The 19401-nt window shown below is 45.4% G+C and overlaps 9 protein-coding genes across 9 annotated transcripts; 1 reads left to right on the top strand and 8 right to left on the bottom strand. All coding sequences in view use genetic code 12, as the record gives it.

The window, feature by feature from the left end:
* Positions 1–566: 566 nt before the first annotated feature.
* On the bottom strand, positions 567–1346 carry ARO7 (chorismate mutase ARO7; the record flags this gene model as incomplete). The annotated part of the gene is made up of 1 exon (XM_029035886.2): positions 567–1346. One exon carries the CDS (start codon positions 1344–1346, stop codon positions 567–569), a length of 780 nt encoding a protein of 259 aa, XP_028891128.2.
* Positions 1347–1651: 305 nt separating this feature from the next.
* Positions 1652–2497, bottom strand: CJI96_0002370 (uncharacterized protein; the record flags this gene model as incomplete). Its single annotated transcript, XM_029035885.2, has 1 exon — positions 1652–2497. The coding sequence occupies one exon, from the start codon at positions 2495–2497 to the stop codon at positions 1652–1654; it is 846 nt and encodes a 281-aa protein (XP_028891127.1).
* A 538-nt stretch (positions 2498–3035) lies between these two features.
* DAC1 (Dac1p) lies at positions 3036–4261 on the bottom strand (the record flags this gene model as incomplete). The annotated part of the gene is made up of 2 exons (XM_054702084.1): positions 3036–3242; positions 3287–4261. 2 exons carry the CDS (start codon positions 4259–4261, stop codon positions 3036–3038), a joined length of 1182 nt encoding a protein of 393 aa, XP_054558059.1.
* A 380-nt stretch (positions 4262–4641) lies between these two features.
* On the top strand, positions 4642–5400 carry NAG1 (Nag1p; the record flags this gene model as incomplete). The annotated part of the gene is made up of 1 exon (XM_029035883.2): positions 4642–5400. One exon carries the CDS (start codon positions 4642–4644, stop codon positions 5398–5400), a length of 759 nt encoding a protein of 252 aa, XP_028891125.2.
* Positions 5401–5767: 367 nt separating this feature from the next.
* Positions 5768–7282, bottom strand: HXK1 (hexokinase; the record flags this gene model as incomplete). Its single annotated transcript, XM_054702083.1, has 2 exons — positions 5768–6950; positions 6984–7282. The coding sequence occupies 2 exons, from the start codon at positions 7280–7282 to the stop codon at positions 5768–5770; spliced, it is 1482 nt and encodes a 493-aa protein (XP_054558058.1).
* Positions 7283–8167: 885 nt separating this feature from the next.
* Positions 8168–10744, bottom strand: NAG6 (dynamin-like GTPase SEY1; the record flags this gene model as incomplete). Its single annotated transcript, XM_029035881.2, has 1 exon — positions 8168–10744. The coding sequence occupies one exon, from the start codon at positions 10742–10744 to the stop codon at positions 8168–8170; it is 2577 nt and encodes an 858-aa protein (XP_028891123.2).
* A 200-nt stretch (positions 10745–10944) lies between these two features.
* On the bottom strand, positions 10945–13482 carry MEF2 (Mef2p; the record flags this gene model as incomplete). Its single annotated transcript, XM_029035880.2, has 1 exon — positions 10945–13482. One exon carries the CDS (start codon positions 13480–13482, stop codon positions 10945–10947), a length of 2538 nt encoding a protein of 845 aa, XP_028891122.2.
* A 410-nt stretch (positions 13483–13892) lies between these two features.
* Positions 13893–14855, bottom strand: YEA4 (Yea4p; the record flags this gene model as incomplete). The annotated part of the gene is made up of 1 exon (XM_029035879.2): positions 13893–14855. One exon carries the CDS (start codon positions 14853–14855, stop codon positions 13893–13895), a length of 963 nt encoding a protein of 320 aa, XP_028891121.2.
* A 144-nt stretch (positions 14856–14999) lies between these two features.
* Positions 15000–19220, bottom strand: CJI96_0002363 (uncharacterized protein; the record flags this gene model as incomplete). Its single annotated transcript, XM_029035878.2, has 1 exon — positions 15000–19220. One exon carries the CDS (start codon positions 19218–19220, stop codon positions 15000–15002), a length of 4221 nt encoding a protein of 1406 aa, XP_028891120.2.
* Positions 19221–19401: the final 181 nt, after the last annotated feature.

Below are 19401 nucleotides of genomic sequence, written 5' to 3'. Positions count from 1 at the left end.
CCCTCGGTGTGCACACAACAAGAACAACGTGTGCAGCCACATGGGGTATCGTGCAGAAACGGGAAGAGAGGGCTAATAAAGAGGGAGCGTCAATAGGCACCATACGCTGATAAGGTGGGCCGGGGTTATTTCGGAAAGCATTTGAGACGCGTTCATTTTTCTTTCCCGAATCTGAAAAAAAATCCTTCCACTCCACATCAAACCGCCTTTTGCCCAAAAGTTAGGATTTACTATGACAGCTACGTGCGACACACTTGCAGGTGGAGCAGTATAGGAAGAATATGTGATCAAAACGGTGCTGAGTGATATTCCACTGAAAAAAGCCAACTATGGCCCACGCCCCCCTGCTCACGCATGCCACGTCACAGCCCAATTCTACCCTTGCGACCTTTTCCTCGAAACGACTTGTGCCCATGTGCTCTTCCTGCTATCAGAAACAAAACGCACATTCTGCAGGAGGAACATTGGTGGTCCAGGGAACGATTGCCTGGTGTCACTTCTACACATAATTTTAGCGCCGGGCCCCATCTATATATTTTCTAGCCACAATTTTTTTTTTCTTTTAATTACATTGGGTCTTCGAGTCTTCGAAGTAAGTAGTCGACTTCAACCCTTTTGGTGAGTGGAATCACATACTCCTTGTACAATTGCACAATCACCTCTGGCTTCACTTTCAGCTGCATCAACTGCGACCACCTCAACCCAGGATCAGTGCCATACGCTTCACATTTCTCCTTCAACCGCTCCAAGATCTTCTCTTCAACTGCACTGTTTGTGATGCTGGCCTCGATTCCCTTGACGTCGCGCGCTTCAATGAGCTTGGTGTAGAGCTCTCTATCTTGTCTGAATTTGGCCTCGGCAACAAACTTACCGAAGTGGATACGCCGTGAGAGCGCTTGCAAACACTCCACGTCGCAAACGGCCACTGAGCCTGAATTCTCAAATTGGTCGCCCTTGCCGCATGCAACTTGTGGAACGATTTTCTCCACGTAAAACTTCTTGATCTCATCGTTGACAGTGATGTCATCGCTGTAGGATGCAAGAATCTTTGGGTACTGGATCGACGGAAGGATTGGCTTGAGTATCTGATCAGCAAAAAATGGCGTTTCGTCAGGCGCTTCATATCTTCTGACTTGTGAGTGTGTTTTCTCCGTTTGCAAAAGTAGCCATTCCATGAACAGGCCCAGAAACCCTTCGATCTGGTACTTGTTGACTTCATATACACTGGGCAGCTCAAAGAATTGCGATCTCTCGATAAGATCGAAGACAATGGTGTCTTCCATACGCACGAGAGCAGCACGGATGTTGCTGAGATCAAGCACTGTCTCAACCTTCTGGAAGTCCATGTTGGTTCCACGATTTTCACGATGCACTCGACGCATACTCAAGAGTGCAAGGTGAGTCACATGACAAAACTTGCTTGAGATGATAGCAGTTTTAAGATTAACCCCAAGAAAAGAATAAAATTAAGGGAAAAGGAAGGAACAGAACCGAAATAGAAGAAAAAAAATGGAAAAAAAAAGTTGATTTTGATAAGAAACCAGCGAAAACTCTGCTGGATCCCGCAATCATGTGTATAAATATTGTATGCGCTACACTACTATCTACCTTGGCCTTATCGCTCTAATAGTGCAACAAATGAAGGTTCAAATCATTTGAATTTGTCCACTTGCTGTTGTGCAAAGCGTGTGAGAATGTCGTTCTCTTCTTTCTTAGTAGCCTCGTCATCACGACCATCAAGGCCGGAGCGTCTATATAGTAAGAAACGACGCATTCTCTGGAACTGCGAGCGGCCCTCATCAAAATTGTTATAGCTATCTCGTAAATCTGCGTCAGCTCGAAGATTCATTAGTCTCGTTTGACGATTGAACTCATCTGTGCGCTCTATGGCTAGCATTACCTGTAGCACAACCGCAACTGACGCAACTATAAGCACCTTGTACAAGATTTTCCACTTATTCTTCTCGAGCTCCTCTGCTGTGGGAGGCGAACGGCCCCATTTCATTTGGTAGTAGTCCTCCCAAGTGGCAGCGTGCCAAAACTTGGGGTCATTCTCGTACGAGTACTGCCTTCTGTGAGCATTAGCCATTCTATATGCCTCAAACGAAGAAGTCTTGCCTGGCTTGTAGTCATCCCAAGTGGTCTGCTCGTACTTCTTGTAGGCTATCCTCTTCCTTGGGTCCTTCAACACCTCGTATGCTTTCTGGATCTCGTCAAACCGTGCTCTTTTCTTGCTTGCCAGCAACGTAGTGGAGCCCTCTACAATGTCATGAGACACAGCAAGATCAGGGTGGTACATCTTGATCAACTTCTTGTACGTTGACTTCAATTTGGAATCATATTCTCGCCTTGTTTTATAGGCGGACTCCGAAGGGTCCATGTCAAAAATATCGTGTGGAGAAGGCCGCTTAGATTTGGGCCAAGCATGTAGATCAAAATGGGAGTGGTTTACTTGCCGCTTAGCTTCGGTAGCGTATCGGCGAATACAAAGAAGCATGGATGGTGTTTTAACGACAATATTGGTATTTGCGGGAGACTTTGGTAGAAATGAAGAATGTATGCTATTACCGAGACCGGATTAGGGAGGTGTTTCCTTTTAGGCGAGCAGTCAGGCAGACCGGAGGCCGGTACACCTTTAGTATGATTACTTGTGATACAAAACGGGAAACGACGAATTATATCCATTTTAAAGATACCAGTAATCGAAGATGGCTATTGCGTCTGAATTTACGAAGTTTATGTTGACATAAATGTGGTTTGGCAGCATTGAGATACGCATTGTTTGCGCCATATGACAAATGCTGGGGATATATGGTATAAATTCTAAATAGTGCGGGTGGATGTAATTGTAGCACAGAAAGAAAAATCAAATGCTTTGAACGTGGCTCCCATTGGCAATCTCATTTTCTGATTCACAGTTGTTCCGTGCTCTTTCGAACGTAAAGTTGCTACTAAACATTCAAACTCTCACTATGTATGACCTATCACGGGGTATTGTATTAGTTATATGCTAAGTTGAATGCAAGATTGAGGCTTCAAAGAGAAGCAGACACACGTTCGTCAATGGAAGGGACGGCCTGACCACACTTGTAAACCGTCTTGATGTACCCTTCATTGTCCAAGACGACCAAGTCGGCATCACAGCCAACTTTCAAGTAACCCTTCTCATTCGAGACATTAAGAGAGTCAGCAGCGTTATTGGTGACGGTCTTGACAGCCTGCGCCAAGGAGATATTGGCCCACTGGACCAAGTTTCTGACACACTCAGCAAGCGTCGTAGCAGCACCTGCCAATGTCGTTGTGCCTTCAAGATAAAGTCTTGGACCCTTCTTGACGATCTTTGTTGATCCCACTTATAAGTGCCATCAGGCAATCCAATCAAGTGCATGGCATCTGTCGTGAGAACACACTTATCTGGGTTGGCTCTGTAGGCCAAAACGCACATGGAGGGGGCGACATGAACACCATCGCAGATGATGCCAAAGTAAGGGCTGTCCATGCCTGTGGAAGGAGAGGTGACAAGACCAACCACGCCAACGTCTCTGTGATGTGGCTGAGGCATGGCGTTGTATAAGTGTGTGATCATGGAGGCGCCCTTGTGGACAGCTTCCAAACTCGTCTTGTAATCTGCCGATGTGTGGCCAACAGAGAAGATGACGTCGTTTTCTGTGAGCTCGGGAATAGCGTCCAACACACCCGGGATCTCAGGGGCGGCCGTGACAATGGCAACGTTCTCAAGCAAATTCTGCTGGCCGTAAACTCTGGCCAAACCTCCTTCTTTTGTGGCATCAGTGAAGGTCTCTACTGGGTGGCATCCCTTCTTAGCGGGACTAATGAAGGGCCCTTCACAGTGAGCACCTAGCGAGTCACACATGCTTTCCGATCTGGTTTTCTTGTAAACAGGCAACACCTTTTCATAAGTGCCTGGAAAATTCGACGTCACGGTGGGGCACATCGAGGTAACACCAGTTCTCATGTATTTGGCCATGGCATCTCTGTAGAAGGCCTTGAAGCGAGCAATCTCATCCGCCAGAGAGTCTTCCTTGAGATTGCTGAAGTTCAAACCATAGATACCGTTGTTTTGAATGTCGATGTATCCAGGAGCCAAGATATGGCCGCCAAGGTCAACTTTCTTCACCAGCACCTTCTTGTTCTTTGGTGGGGCAACGATCTTGCCTGTCTCAGTATCGACGAAGAGATCTGTGTTGTGGGTGATGATGCCGTGGTCGCAAAGATGGCAATTAGTGAATTGTAGCAACATGTTGAAATTGTTTGAGTTGTGTGATATTTTTGACTTTTAGACTGGGTATTATCGAGGGCACATGGGTGCTTATATATTGGCAAGGTCTTCAAGACAATCACCTGCAAGGTGCAGAGGAGCCGCAACAACCGTGTGTGTGGAGGTTGCAATTGCAACCAATTTCAGGACTGCACAGAGTGCAGCAGCCTCCAGTTTCTTCTGCCAAGGTGATGTTACATTTTGCAACGTTGCACCCAATTCCAGTGTATCTCGTGACTATGGACTTACCGTGCTTGCTTGGTGCCGATGGCATCAGGTCAGTTGGCAGGAACAGTTAAAAGGGAGCCACATCCGCTCTGTTGGTGGCAGTTTCCAAAATCACCAAAGAATATTAAAATATCATGAGACAAGCTATTTTTTCTTCCACCGAAGACGCTTCCACATACCTTGCCAACTATGTCATTGACAAGATCAACGACTTCAACCCTACACCTTCAAAGCCATTTGTACTTGGCCTCCCCACGGGGTCTTCTCCAGAGGGCGTTTACGCTCGTCTTGTTCAGGCTTACAAAAACGGCAAGGTTTCTTTCAAAAATGTCGTGACTTTCAATATGGACGAGTACCTTGGCCTCGAGCCAACTCACCCCCAGCTGTACCATTACTTCATGTACGACAAGTTGTTTAACCACGTGGACATCCCAAGAGAAAACATCAACATCTTGAATGGGCTTGCTGCCGATGTTGAGAAGGAGTGTGCTGATTACGAGGCAAAGATCAAGAAGTACGGCCGCATTAACTTATTTTTGGGAGGATTGGGCCCTGAGGGCCACTTGGCATTCAACGAGGCTGGTTCATCCAGAGACTCCAGGACGCGGAAGGTCAGTCTTGTGGAATCTACCAAGAAGGCCAACTCGAGATTCTTTGAGAACGATCCTTCAAAGGTCCCATCGTATGCTTTGTCTGTTGGCATCTCTACCGTGTTGAACAACTCAGACGAAATCGCCATCATCGTCATGGGGGCCAACAAGAAGTTTGCTTTGGACAAGACCTTGCACGGAAAGCCTAATGATCCACAATTCCCTTCAACATATTTGAGGGATCACAGCAACGTGTTGATAGTGTGCGACCATGCTGCTGCTGGTTTGGGCTCCAAGTTGTAATGCATAATCATCTATCATGGAAATGTCAATTTCTAGAGAATAATTGGGTAATAGACGATACAAGTTATTCTAGGCTCGTAGTAGAATCAACATTCATCGTGATAATGCGACATTGACAACACAGATTGCAAGCAAAATACCAAAATATCTACGAAAAACTAGTTTCAAGGAACTTAGGAAACACGTTTGCACGATGCTTTTAGCGTAAAATTGCAAGTGACTTAATAAACTACAAGGCTTTGTAAATTTTAAATTGTTATTCATATGCCTCATTACTATGCGATTATGCAATTATGTAACCTTTACCTTTTTGATTTTTTTTTTTTTTTTCAGCTTTTGTATCATCCCAATCCCATGATAAAAGATTTTAATGATCTCTATGGTATGCAGCTCCTATAGCAGCACCAACAATGGAACTCTCTTCGACTGAGCGAAGCTCGATCTTCAAATTCATGTCCACCATGTCCTGGCATTTGTTAGCGTAGCTCTCAATCAACTCACGGTAACGGTTGAAGTACTCCAAGACAGAACCAACGAAACCGATCTTCACCACCTCGGTGTCGAGCTTGCCGTTGTGCTGAACCAACAACTTGACGAGCGAAACAATGCAAGTGGCAACAACGAAGGCGGCTCTACGAATGACAGCATCAACAAGTAGCTTCAACGTGATAACATCGTTCATCAAGATTTTAGAGTCGTCCCAGCCATACTGTTTGGCGAGGGCCCTAGCGATAGCCTTGTTGTCATCAGTCTCAGAAATGAGACACATCAATTCACCAGAGAATCCATCATAGGCAACAGTAAGTTTGTCGGTGTGGTGCTTCTGGTTGGCAAATATCTCTCCGTCATTAATACTCTCGACAAGTGCCAATCTCACCAACTCAGGCAAGTACCTTCCGGAGGTCAAGAGCTCAGTTGGCTGGAAGATGGTATTTGTCTCTGGGTCCATGCTCATATGAGGAGCGAAATGCAAGTTGTGTTTGAAACGAGGGTCGATTTGAGTGTCAAAAGATGTGAAGATGTCATCAATGATGTTGCCGCCAAAGAGGGACATTTCTGTGTTGAACAAGATGGTCTTCTCTCCGCCCAAATGCTTGGCTTCGATAATTTTGTCCGAAGAATCAAGGCAGCAACACATGTTGAGACCCGTGCCCAAGACTAAAGCCAACTTGATGTTTTTGTCTATGAAGGAACCAGCAGCGTAGACAGCGAGCGAATCGTTCAAAATGGACTTGACGTCAAGGCGCACATTGTAGTGCTCCAAAAGACTATCTTCCAATAACTTCTTCAAGTCTTTGCCCTTTACGCTGTCCTCGACAACGTAACCTTTACCAACATGGCACACGTTGGCGGAATTGTACGACACAGACTCCAAAGCGAACGACCAGGTGATACCCGTGTAAATGATTTGTTCACGCTTCATTACATTCTGCAGTTCTATCGTCTCGATGATCTTCGAGCCGATCCACTTGAAGAATTGCTTATTAATGGTCTTGGCCGAATTTTCAACGATCCATTTCTTCGAAGTGACAATGTGGATTCTGTGCGATCTGTCGTCGTTTCCGTCGTAGGGAGCGACTTACACTATCGCTACACGAAGCGTGGAGCCACCCAAATCAATCACAAGGTAGCAGCCGAACTCTTCACCAGTTGGGTTGATACTGTAGTTTGGAAGCATCGTGAGAGCGTCATTTGAGAGAAGCGCCTCGTTGAAGGCCTTGACCATTCCATCAGCGTGGACACCTAAAGTGTTTGAGTTGACTCCTCTGGAGAAGTCGTAGAGGGCCTTTGCCATGTGGGATTCATCAACAAGCGAGGTGTTGGGGCTCAGACCCAAGGAAAGATCAGACTCTGAGGGTTTGCTCGAAGGATGGGCGAGCATTGTAAGTAGTGTGTTGAGTAAAGAAAGTATGGGAAATGAAAAATGGTTAGGATGGAGAGTGGCGGCGGATGCAGAGGCTAAATATATGTGAAAACAAGCGATACATAAAAAGGCCACTCGAAGAAAGTGAACGACAAAAAAAGTAGTGGTAGCAGCGTCAAGAAACACTGGCTCGCATGGCCTCGAGTGTGGTAATGTTGCAGTTCCATTTTTGCTTGCAGGGCCATGTTACAGTGGGCAGCAGGTGCTGGGGGTGAGTCCTGATTGCGTGCAGGCAGAAAGATGGCAGATGTTACATTTGAAGTGCAGTTTGTTGCACCCATTAAACCCATACTGACCAGAGCATGGTAGCGCTAATGGTTAGAGGCATAAGATAACACAAATGACAATTTTTTTTTCGATACGTTTCGCCCGAATCTTCATAGAGATCTTAATTCAGTTTACAACATCCCAGACTTGTTCTTCTATTGTTTCTTTTTCTCCCTTTACCGATTTTTTCATTGTGTGGGGCAACGCGGGAAAAAATGGGGTGCTTATATCGTGGACCGACAATCATACCCACAAACAAATATCGCCAAACGCACCCAAGCTAACAGCTTAAAGCACGTCTTGCGTCATTTCCAGGACATCGAGGAACAAAGGGTCCTCGGGTAATCTGATCTCGCACAGCAGAATTGCAACAGACCAGGATAGGAGTGCGGCACCTGATGATCCGATGTGAGTGTAGTATTTTTTAGTACAGGTCGAATGACTTACGACTGAAACAACGATGCCCCGGAATACCCCATAATCCCCATATTGCGATCATATAATCACACGTCGCACTTTGTGACCGTTGTAACCAACTTCTTATTCTGACCTGACTACCATAATTAAGCCATCAGCCTATTGATTTTCATCACTGTCTTCAGGCTGCTCAACTCTTGCCTCAGAGACCACCTCACTTAGGTTTTTGCTTTGCCCACTGATCGTGCTTAGATTGTGACCATGCTGGGCTGACTCGTCAATCAAAAATTCGCGTAGTTTTTCTTTGCCCATTGCAACAGCCTCATCAAATGCCCTTTGTGCGACCACCATAGAGGGACCGAGTAAATTCATCTGCCATAGGATGTAGCCGCCAGCACCAAACATGATGAGAAGCGTAAAGAAGAATGGGTTACGTAGAATCGCCATAAACTCGTTCCATCCGAGCACAACAATCACAACATACACCCACATTGGGATTTGTGTCACCAGCTGCAAAATAGAGCGCTTGGTCTCCACGAATCTCGCATCCGTCTCTCTTCTAAACCTATTCAAAACATCACTCTTATCTGCCTCCGTAAGAATCTGCGCAAAGCACTGATCTTCATCTTCCTCGTCGTCATCATCAACCTCACTTTCATATTGATCGTCCTCCTCTTCGGTCGAGACTCTTACGGTGGCATACTTGCGCTGTAAGGCCTTGTTACGAACGTCGTATTTTGGTCTGAGTTCTGCACCATTTGATAGTCTAGCGAACGAAAGGATGGGAAGTGCCTCCAATGCATAGTCCTTCGAGTCCGCAAAGCTCGTTTCCAACTCTTGACTCTTTTGATACAATCTTGGAACGCCATTTTCGTCGTAGCGGAACTTCTCGTCAAATCTGTCCTTCAAAATGTTCAACAAATTGTCCTTAGAAATATACTTCCGGATCAATTGGTCAAAGAGTTCCCATGCCTTGAACTCCAACGTAGACAAGGCGTTGTCATTGACTGCTTTCTCTGTTGCAAGACCAAAGTCGTACCCATGATCTGTCTGATACTTGTTCAATGCAGTAGATCTTAGGTCATTGAAACGCTCCAAAATATAGTCCCACGTATCCTTGTTTGGTTTGGAGATTTGGTCAAGGATAGCCGTAGACAAGCCATTATTAATCTTCTTTAACGATTTACTGATGATGTTGTTTAACTCGACAAGCTGTTGCTTAGCAACAAGCAGGTTGATGTTTTCCTGAAGAGCATTGACATGGGAGTTAGTAGGAATAGATCCACCAATAGAAAGAAGAGCAAGGCTGGCCGCATACCTTTCTACGGTCGAGGAGGTGAGGCCTTGAACCTTCTCTGCAAAGGAGCCATACTTGGACGACTTCTTTCTCAAGGCAGAGGTCAACTCTTTGGTAGTTGTCGTCGTCAAGTATTCAGCATAAATCAGGAACACAGCACGCAATCTCAGGATAACTTTGTCCGACAAAATCTCTCTCTTTTGTTCAAAGACTTTCTTATTGTACTTCGAGGCCAGGGCATCGTATTCTTCGAGAATATCCTCCCTGATATCCTTCAAACTCAGCCCAATTTCCTCATAAAGAACTGCGGATCCCTGTAAAACGGTCTCGCGAGCATCTTGTTCAAACGCCTGGAATTTTTCTTCGAATTCCTCAAGACATTGGGTTGCGATCTCGTCACACTTGAATTTAGCCACCAAGATTTGCTGCGTGGGAAGATCCAAATCCTTGTTATTATCAATCTGGTCCCAACAGCTCTGCGCATACATTGTCCAACCTTCGATTGGGATGTCATGGTGGTAAAATGGCCTGAACAAGAAGCCTGGATCACTTTCGTCCACAAACCTGTTTCCCAACAACTTGATATCACTCTTGAACTTATCATACTGCAAAACCTTGTGGCTGAGGGTGTGGAAAGCCAAGTCAAAAAAGTCATCGAAATTAAGATGGCTCACGTCTGCGGGCTTGTTCAAATTGTCCCAGATCTTCAACAAATCCTGCTCGATTGTTCTTGCAAGAGACTCAACTGGAGTGACACCAAGATGATCTCTGATAACAAACAAGAGGAGAACCTTGTGTTCATTATTCTGCAACTTGGCCTTGCCAAAGAGGGATAAGTTAACTTCAAACACTGTCTTGAGTAACCCCATGTTTGCACCTTGGTAGAGACCAACTTGTGTCTCCCAAAGATTGACAATAAGCACCTCGCTGGTAGACATGGCGAAAAGAGCAGCCTTACGCTCGAAGTCCTGGTCCTCTCCACGCTCTCTACCATCGGTACCTTCGACATCCATTACAAGCACATTTTCAGGAGAAACTGATTTTGCCAGGTGGGTTACGCCAGGACTGTGGGCCAACCAAATACCTTTGGTGGTTTGCTGCCTGTTAACCTCATTCATGACATCAAAGTTGGTGTTGAACAAGTGGTTGAGCAATGTAGATTTACCAGTGGACTGAGAGCCAAAAACGGAGATGATCCTGTAGTCCCCTTGACCCAGACGGTCTGGAGAGCTACTTATGTAGTTCAACAACTCACCGTTGAACTTTTTATTTTCGTCTATTACCTGAATGGCATCTTGGATATGGTCCACTGGCACGAAGGAGGAGCCAGATGAGCTTCTAGAAGATTTATCCTGATTGGATTCTTCCTGTTGAGATGTGATAATCTCCTCATCAACCTTGATTTGTTCGGCCTGAAATTGCTCCAGTAAATCAGACATGTTGCTTATATTTAGCGTGCTGTCAGACGGTTAGATCAATGTGGTGAGAATATTTCGTGGGGTTGAGTGCGCACATTCTGTCACATGGAGAGGTTACGACTTAAAGAGTTTGGAGTTGACCAATATATCACGGTAGTCTTCTTTATTTTTAATGATGCTTGAGACAGCTTATAACTTTATACAATTTCTCATGCTGTTGCTTATACAAATGTGAGTTGGCTCTTAATGGAGTCGAGTCTCTCCCTCAGCACCCTTCTCATTCCAATGTAAGACATGTCAAAGACACCTCTGCCTTGAGTCATGGAACGAAGCTTCAGAAGGTAACCTACCATTTCCTTTAATGGTGTCTCTGCGATAATGACTTTTCTCTCCGTCAAATCTTGATTGGCCAGCTTCATTGTGTAGTCTGGCGGCAAGTAGATTCTCTCCGCCTCTTCACGAGCCCAATTTTGTTTATCTAGGCTGTCTCCCAGATCTTCAACTGCCAAAACGGTTGCCAGACAGCGATTATTCAAGTCATGCATCACATCCCCCATCAGCCCAGAATCGACGTGAACTCTTGTATGCATTATAGGCTCCAAAACGCCAAAGTTCTCCTCCGATAAACTGCTGAGATCTTTAACTGCCTTGGACACGGTTCGACGACCAACGTCAAGTAGTGCAGAGGGCTGCGGTCCTTTGTCCTCTATGGGGAAGTTCCAGCTCTTGATACGTAAAACACAAGAATGCAACGGGAGCCCAAAACGTGGACCGGCCATCAGGAGACCTGTGGTACATCCTTGAATCAAACTGTCCTGTAGCTCTTCAAGTGAGTAATCGAGCTTCCACCTGCGCTCTTTAACAGCACTTGTCATGTAGGCTGGTGTAGCAGTGGGCTCCAAGATGATGACGGAGTTCTCGTGCTCTAAGATTATGGCTCCATCTTCGTCAGCATATGGTGTTTCGTTAACATCCCCTTCGAAAGCATCAAATACAACAGTTGCATTGATTTCAGGATTATCAAAGTGGTCGCAAGACAGTGACATTCCATTTGGACGAGCTACGGTCTCTTTGTAGGAGACCGCGAGATCTCTCAATCTAATTTCAGCTTTCATATCGTTCAAAAGCCTGTCCCTGATAATCTCGAGATGAAGCTCTCCCATTCCACTGAGTACGGTTTGACCCATATCCTCATCTTCACTGACATGCAATGATGGGTCCTCCCTCAAGAGCACCTTGATGCACTCATTCATGTAACGAGCATCACCAGCGGTAGCAGGCTCAATGGATGAGTTGAACAATGGAGGCGGAATCTCTATCGGGTGAAGCCTTAAGTTAGCTTCAAGGTCACTGAAGGTCTTGGAATGGGTGACTCCGTGGGATACGAGAGTATCACCAGTCATGATGTCGTCATCGGTACCAGCCACCACACCAATATTGCCTGCAGAAATTTGGCTCACTTCCTCGGGGGTGTCACCATGCATAAGCATGATTTTACGTAATGCTAATTTCTTTCCAGTTCTAGTATTCATCACCGTTGAGTTAGCTGCAAGCTTTCCACTGTAGACTCTAAAAAAGGCCATTACGCCTCGAGCAGGATGGGTTATAACCTTGAAAGCAAGCGCAACAGTCAAGTTGTGGTTGTGATTCACAACGAGACCTTTATGTGGGTCCATTGTCAAGGGAATCCCTTCTGCCGTTGCTGTGGTCTTCGTTTTCTGTACCTTCTTTCTTTTCTTCGCCACTTTGCTGGAGGTGGACGTAATCTCTGGAGCCTCAATTTGCAAAGGAGAAGGCAAATAACTTACCACGCCGTCCATCAAAGGCTGCACCCCGATGTTACGGAAACTCAGGCCGCAATACACTGGAGTGACTTCATTTGCTAGGGTGGACTTTGCAATGGACTTTTGCAAGATCGAGGCAGGGATGGCCATGTAATCCTCATTGTGTTCAAAGAATGATTCAATGATGCCCTCGTCAAACTCCCCCAACGTTTCGACCATGGATTCTCTACTTTTGGCCACCATGTCACGAATATTTTCACCGGCAGAGCCATCCGACACATCCAAAGCCTTGATCTTAGTCCCATCTTGGCTCGCTGAAGAGTCCCATAGAAGCAACTTTTTGTGAATGACGTCTATGACTCCTTTGAACTTCAATTCGGAGTCGATTTCTTCAAAGTAAGGCAAGTTTACGCAGACAGCACGTGTCTGAAGCTTTGCAATAATCTCCTTCACAGTTCTGCTGAAACCGGCACCCGGCCGATCCATCTTGTTGATGTATGCAATGCGAGGTATCTTAAGGGCAGCCGCCTGGCGCCATACTTTCTCTGTTTGAGCCTCCACCCCAGCAACGGCATCTAGTATAGTCACTGCACCGTCCAAAACACGAAGAGACCTTGTCACCTCAAAGGTGAAATCAGCATGTCCTGGAGTATCTATGATGTTAATCTTGTGCCTGTTCCAAGGAATCGAGATGGCCGCCAGCTGGATCGTGATACCTCTTTGCCTCTCAGAAGGCAAGTAGTCGGTGACCGTATCGCCTTCATCCACGTTACCGATTCTCAGCGTCTTACCGCTGTAAAAGAGCATTCTTTCCGTCGTGGTAGTTTTTCCAGCGTCAATGTGAGCGATGATGCCAATGTTCCTAGTTTTGGCCGGTGGAACAGCATTAAGCTTCGGTTCTAATCTGAAGCAGGAGGCATGCAATTGACGGCATGGCCTCAAGCTTATGTATGCGGTTGCCCTCCGAAATACCATAGCAATTGACGGTATTTGAAGGAAAGTGGTCTCATTGAAACCTGCTTTAAGAGATCGCTTCTATGTAGTTACTGCGAAGCAATGTAGTGCATATTCTTCATTTGCAACCAAATCATTTGCAACCATTTTGGAAGCGTCACCTAATATGCAACTTTTGTCAGAGAATGAATAATTTTGAGTCACGATTTCATTATCTTATGATGAGTGTTGCAAACTTATGCTTTACGTATTAATAGGTAGTTCAACTTCAGGAATAGGTGCTGTTGCTGCTCACCCAACGAACCTTGTACTACAATGGCAGCCAAGATGAATTTCCATACAATGCTTGCCTCTTTTATTACGATATATCTTCTATATCAGCAAAATATACGTCTGTAGTCATGAGCTGGTGAGGCTCCAGATTTTGGGTTCTAATGTGTCTTTATTTTCTGTTCGGTTGCCTTCTCTACCTTACTAGCAACGGCGTAGTGAATTGTTGCAACAACAATTATTATCGAGCCAACGATTCCCTGGGTCGTAAAAGATGAACCGTGAATGTAAGCACTGATAGCCAAACTGACAAACTTTCTGGCGAGCAAGATCACCGCCACTGTCAAAGAGGAGGAGGTGCTGGCTAGTCTGTTGACTCCCAGAGTACAGACAAGTTGGGTTGTTGCATTGACTAGAAGAAGCACAATTCCCCTGGGCAAACCAAGAAAAACAGATTCAGAGTTTCGTATAACTTCGAGATCTGTGAATACTGCCGGTCCAAGGAAAAGTAATGTAGGCAATGCCAAAAAATGAGTGTAAAACTGGGTTTCTTGCCAATGAGATCCGTACCTTTGGTATAATTTCTCCGTGTAGAGACCCATGTAGGCGCCCAAGAACGAGGCAAATGTGAGCACAGCAACACCACAGAAGAATAGATGGTTGTAAGACGCGGCATCGCTGTTTTCTTGCCTTTGCAATATCACCAAAATTGTACCCACGGTCATCGAAACGCACAGCATCACTTGGTGCTTCAGGTACAAATTCCCACCAATGACGTAACCCACGATCATAGACATTACAGTACTGCTTGACCTGAACACTATGTGAATTGGCACAGAGATGCCATAGCGCCAGGCCAGATTGTTCAACACCGAAGTGGCAAAATAAAGAATGACAAGAAATATTAGCTTCAGTAGTGGGATTGCAGGTTTCCTAAGGAACACACCTTCAAGCTGACTCGGTAGACACGCTAACAGCACGAAAACAAACTGACATAGGGTGATCGTAGTTCCCAAGTTCGGGGCTTGGGAAATGAACCTTTCATCTCTAGTGAGTTCCTCAAACAGGTACACGTTGCAGCAGCATCCACCAAGAATCAAAGCTATTGGTGAGGAGCGGCTCATTGACTGTTGATATTCTCTATAGGCTTTGAAAAATCTGGGGTCGCGTTCGCATATAGTCGATGGTTATCTGGTTAATCGAGACTCTCTTAATGCCCGTCCATTGAATTATTTACTGTTAACTATAAATACTATCGTTATGAGCTTCTACCACTCGTAGAAGTCTTCTTTGCTGATGCCTGATTTGTCACACATCTGTCTGAAGATGGTGCCAGTGGAGTTGTAGAGGTGTGATGGGGTATCAAACTCCTTTATCTCACCTTGTTCCATGACAATGACACGGTCATAATGCAAAATTGTCTTGAGACGATGAGCTATGCAAAGGATAGTACGGTCACTGAATTCACGTACAATAGCTTTCTGCAACTTACTGTCTGTAGCGTAATCAACACTTGACGTTGCCTCATCAAGAACGATGATCTTTGTATCTCTTACCAAAGCCCTAGCAAAGGCAACTAATTGCTTCTCTCCAAGCGAAAAGTTCTCCCCTTCGTCGTCAACCTCATTGTCGAGGTGAAATTTGTGGAAATCATCGTCTCCAACCCTTTGCGTCTTGACATGTTCTAGAGACGCGGCGTCAATGATATCCGCCCTTCGTAAAGTGTCCCAAAGTTCATCGTCAGTCTTCGTTTCGAAAGGATCTAAGTTTGAGCGAATGGTACCCTTGAATAATACTGGATCCTGAGGAATGATGGAGAGGTTTGACCTCAATTCGTGAAGTCCAAGCGTGCTAACATCAATTCCATCGATCATGATGCTACCAGACGTCAACTCGGCTATTCTGAAAAGGGCAACCATTATGGAAGATTTACCCGCACCAGTACGACCACATATTCCGATTTTTTCATGGGGTTTGATGTCAGCATTGATATTTCTCAATGTTAGAGGTAAGCCCTCTCTGTAAGCAAAGTCGACATTGATAAATCGTATTTCTCCGTTCTGAGGCCACTCAGGAGGTGGTCTCGTCTCCGATATCTCGTAAGGCCGTTCCTGTGGAATCTTGTAGACGTAATCCATCACACGCTCAGCAGAGTTCATGTCTTGCTCAACTTGTGTAAAAACAACGACAAGCATTGAGATTAAACCAGAGATTTGAAGAACGTAGGATACCAACAAACCGACTGCCGATGCTCCAATATCGAAAACACGACAAACACAGAGCAATGCGATAAGTAGGGCAAAAAGTGTCGCCAAAAGAGATAAATAGGTGTCAAGCCATCTTTGGTTGGCCACTGTGACGAAATATGCCTCATCCATCTTATTAATTGTGGCAACATTTTTGTTTAAGAATCTTTGAATCAGCTTAAATGCCTTAATTGTGGGCATACCTGTCAATGACTCGTTGAAATTGTTGTAGACATGAGATCTCTGCACGGCCTCCAAACGCTTGACTTCTCGCCCAGAGGCTTGGTAAAAGTTCGCCATGATGATGAACACGGCGACTATGAATGGAACAGCAATTGCGAACCAGGGCATATAAATGATGCACATGATGATCACACCCCAAATTTCGAAAGTAAAATTGACAACCATGCCAACTCTGTCACCTATTTCATTATCTAAGGTATCGGTGTCTTTTGTGAACCGGTTGAGGATTCTTCCCATAGGAGTAGTGTCCATAAAAGACATTGGCACATGTAGTATCTTTCCCAAAGCTTTGATGTTTAAAATTCTCGAAGCCCTGTTCATGACGAAAATGATACTGCAGAACTGAAATACCATTAAAATGACCGCAAGACCGGTAAAAGCAGCGTAAAAGCCGATATAAAATCCGGCGGGTTGATCGAACTTTCTTGATATCCAGAAGGACAACCAATTATTTGTGAAAAGAGACATGAACGTTCCTAAGATGCAGAGGCATAAGATGACGAAAAGAAGCCAATTGAATTTGAACCCTTGAACGCCCGTCAAGATATATCTGCCGTAAACATCCCAACCAATTGCATTAACAGATTTTTCTTCTTCATCATACAATTTGCCGTCCAATTCCACTTTCTCGACCGAATCACTGCTAACTTGGGTTGTGGTCTGTTTGGTGAGCTGTCTTTTTATGAGCTCCTTTTCGCTCGCTTCAACTTCACTTGCCGGTTCCAGCTCATCTTCATCATTTTCCTCGCTTTTGCGGTTGTGCTCCATAAGTGCTTTGAAAGCGCTGTTGGTCAGCTTGAGCTCTTCAAAGGTTCCACGAGAAATAGTTCCATCTCCATTCAAAAAAATAACATGCTCTGCCTCGCTAATGAGCGAAAGCTGGTGCGTGGCTAGAACTCTGGTTTTTCCTTTGAGTATTCCCATGATACATTCGCTCATTATATGCTTGCCCACTTTGGCATCCACAGCACTCAAAACATCATCGAGAAGTATAATGGAGCTGTTTGCATACACCGTCCTTGCCAAACACACACGAGCCTTCTGCCCTCCGGATAATGTGATACCACGCTCACCAATTTCGGTAAGATCACCTGCGGGTAGTATATCGAAGTCACTTTCCAAAGAACATGCACGGATGACTTCTTTGTACCATTTTTCATCGTAAGTTGAACCGAAAAGAATGTTTTCCCGCAATGATGCGCTTTGAATCCAAGGTGTTCCACACATGAGAAGGGATCCATTAACGTATACATCTCCTGATAGTTTCTTCATTGCACCATCCAATGCATGAAGCAAGGAAGACTTCCCGGAGCCAATAGAGCCTGTGATTACAACAAAGGCACCTTGCCTGATATCCAAATTAACATTGTGAAGCTTGAAAGACTTGCGCTCCTTTTCATTGGATGAAGCACTTGAAGTATCACTGACGTCTTTTGCGGATTTCTTCACCTTTTTCTTCAGCTCTTTTTTCTTCTTCTTCTTCAGTTCATCCTTGTGTTCTTCTTTCTCCTCTGACTTTTCGTCATCAAAGTCGAATAGCTCCCATTCAAATTCGCCATCTTGAACAGTAATAGCCAATTTCTTTTCTTCGAGAAGAGCCTGGGTCCGTTCCGATAATATAGTATCTGCGTCTTCCGGGTCTATCTCGTCAGCGGCCAACACAGCGGCCACTCTATTCATACCAAGAAAAGCATCAGTGCTGCCCGCAATCGAAAGGGGGAGCACGAGGAACTGACTCGCCAACAAGTTGAATAGAGACACCGAGGAGAAGATTTCAGCGGGATTTCTAGAGCTTGGCGACGCAATAGCATATAACGTGAGGAAGGAGACCAAGGAACTAACCAAAGCTAAAGATGCTGCCAAAGTGATGATAATCATCCTAGTGATCTCCATACGAAGAAGATATGCCATTTCCCTGCGCCTTATCTTTGTAATGAGAGCATGATATGGCTTCTCCCACGAGTAGAACTTGATCATCTTCAAGTTGTTCAACACTTCTTTCATGTACCCAACTCTGGAATCCGTTGCCTTCTGGGCTGTCTTCCTGAAGCTGAAAAGCAAAGTACTCAACCCTCCAGAAACGAAAACGAAGGCTAACATAAGACCGACACCTACCATAGCGGGAGCCTTGATGTTGTAAATTAAGATCCCTATTGACACACCCACGGGAAATATAAGGACGAAGCCGTAAATGGAGAAGCCTGTGCCTAAATCCACACGAGACACATCGGTACTCATGATGGAAGTGATTTTCGAAGGAGGAAACTTCTTTCGCGAGCGGGTGTTAAGCTTGAATGATTTGTCAAGAAGCGCTTTTGTGAATATTGCTCTGATCTGAGCACCCGTGAGCATGGCAAAATAAACACCTTGGTTGTGAAGGACGTCAGAGACAAACATCAAGATCGCAACGCCAAAGGCGTAGCCAATGCCTGTGCCGATCTTCGTTGGGATTCCCAAAGCCTCCAATTCGACAAAATTGATCAATTTTCGAGACAAAAGAGGGTTGCACGCTTGGCCCACAAGGCCAAGCATGCCAAAGAGCAATGCCATTGAGTACTGCCACAAGAATGTCTCATACAACGATAAGAAACACAACGACTTCAGCGGCTCGTACTCTAGCATGAGATCTTCATCAGTACGTGCACTAACATCGCTGTCTCCTTTCTTCAATGCCAACTGTCTCCTTCTCTTCAAGTACTTCTTCTTGTCTGCGGCCAACCTGCGGTCGAAGATGGCCTGGAACTTTCCAGCGAGATGCTCTACAGTCATCTCGTCGTGCAACTTGAACATGTCTTCCGGAAGCAAAGTCCGCTTGTAGCCCCTGAGCAATACCGGCTTCAACCAGGTGAAAAAGAACCACGAGAACGGGTTGGTGGCCTTTGGATGCACCGGTCTGTCTTCATCTCGAGGCACCGGCGGCACTTTCTTCAGTAGCAACGGCGTGCATAGTCTGTGTTGAAGGGCCGGTTGGGCTTCATCGCCCTTTTCTAGCTCGGCCATAGAAAAATGGTGTTGGAGTGGACAAAAAAGGTTCGTGTGTCGGCGGCAGCGAAGTGGTGGATATTTATGCTGCTAGTTATGCAAGCGATAACAGTGCGGTGATGATGCGCAGAATTGGATTTGCGAGGCTCTCCACTGGCGCAAGCGAGCCCAGAGACTCTAGGTTGGGCCCATCGCGCAT

This window comes from Candidozyma auris, chromosome 2 (assembly GCF_003013715.1).
Source record: "Candidozyma auris chromosome 2, complete sequence".
Lineage (NCBI taxonomy): Eukaryota > Fungi > Ascomycota > Pichiomycetes > Serinales > Metschnikowiaceae > Candidozyma > Candidozyma auris.
This window is presented reverse-complemented; position numbering and strand designations above follow the sequence as displayed.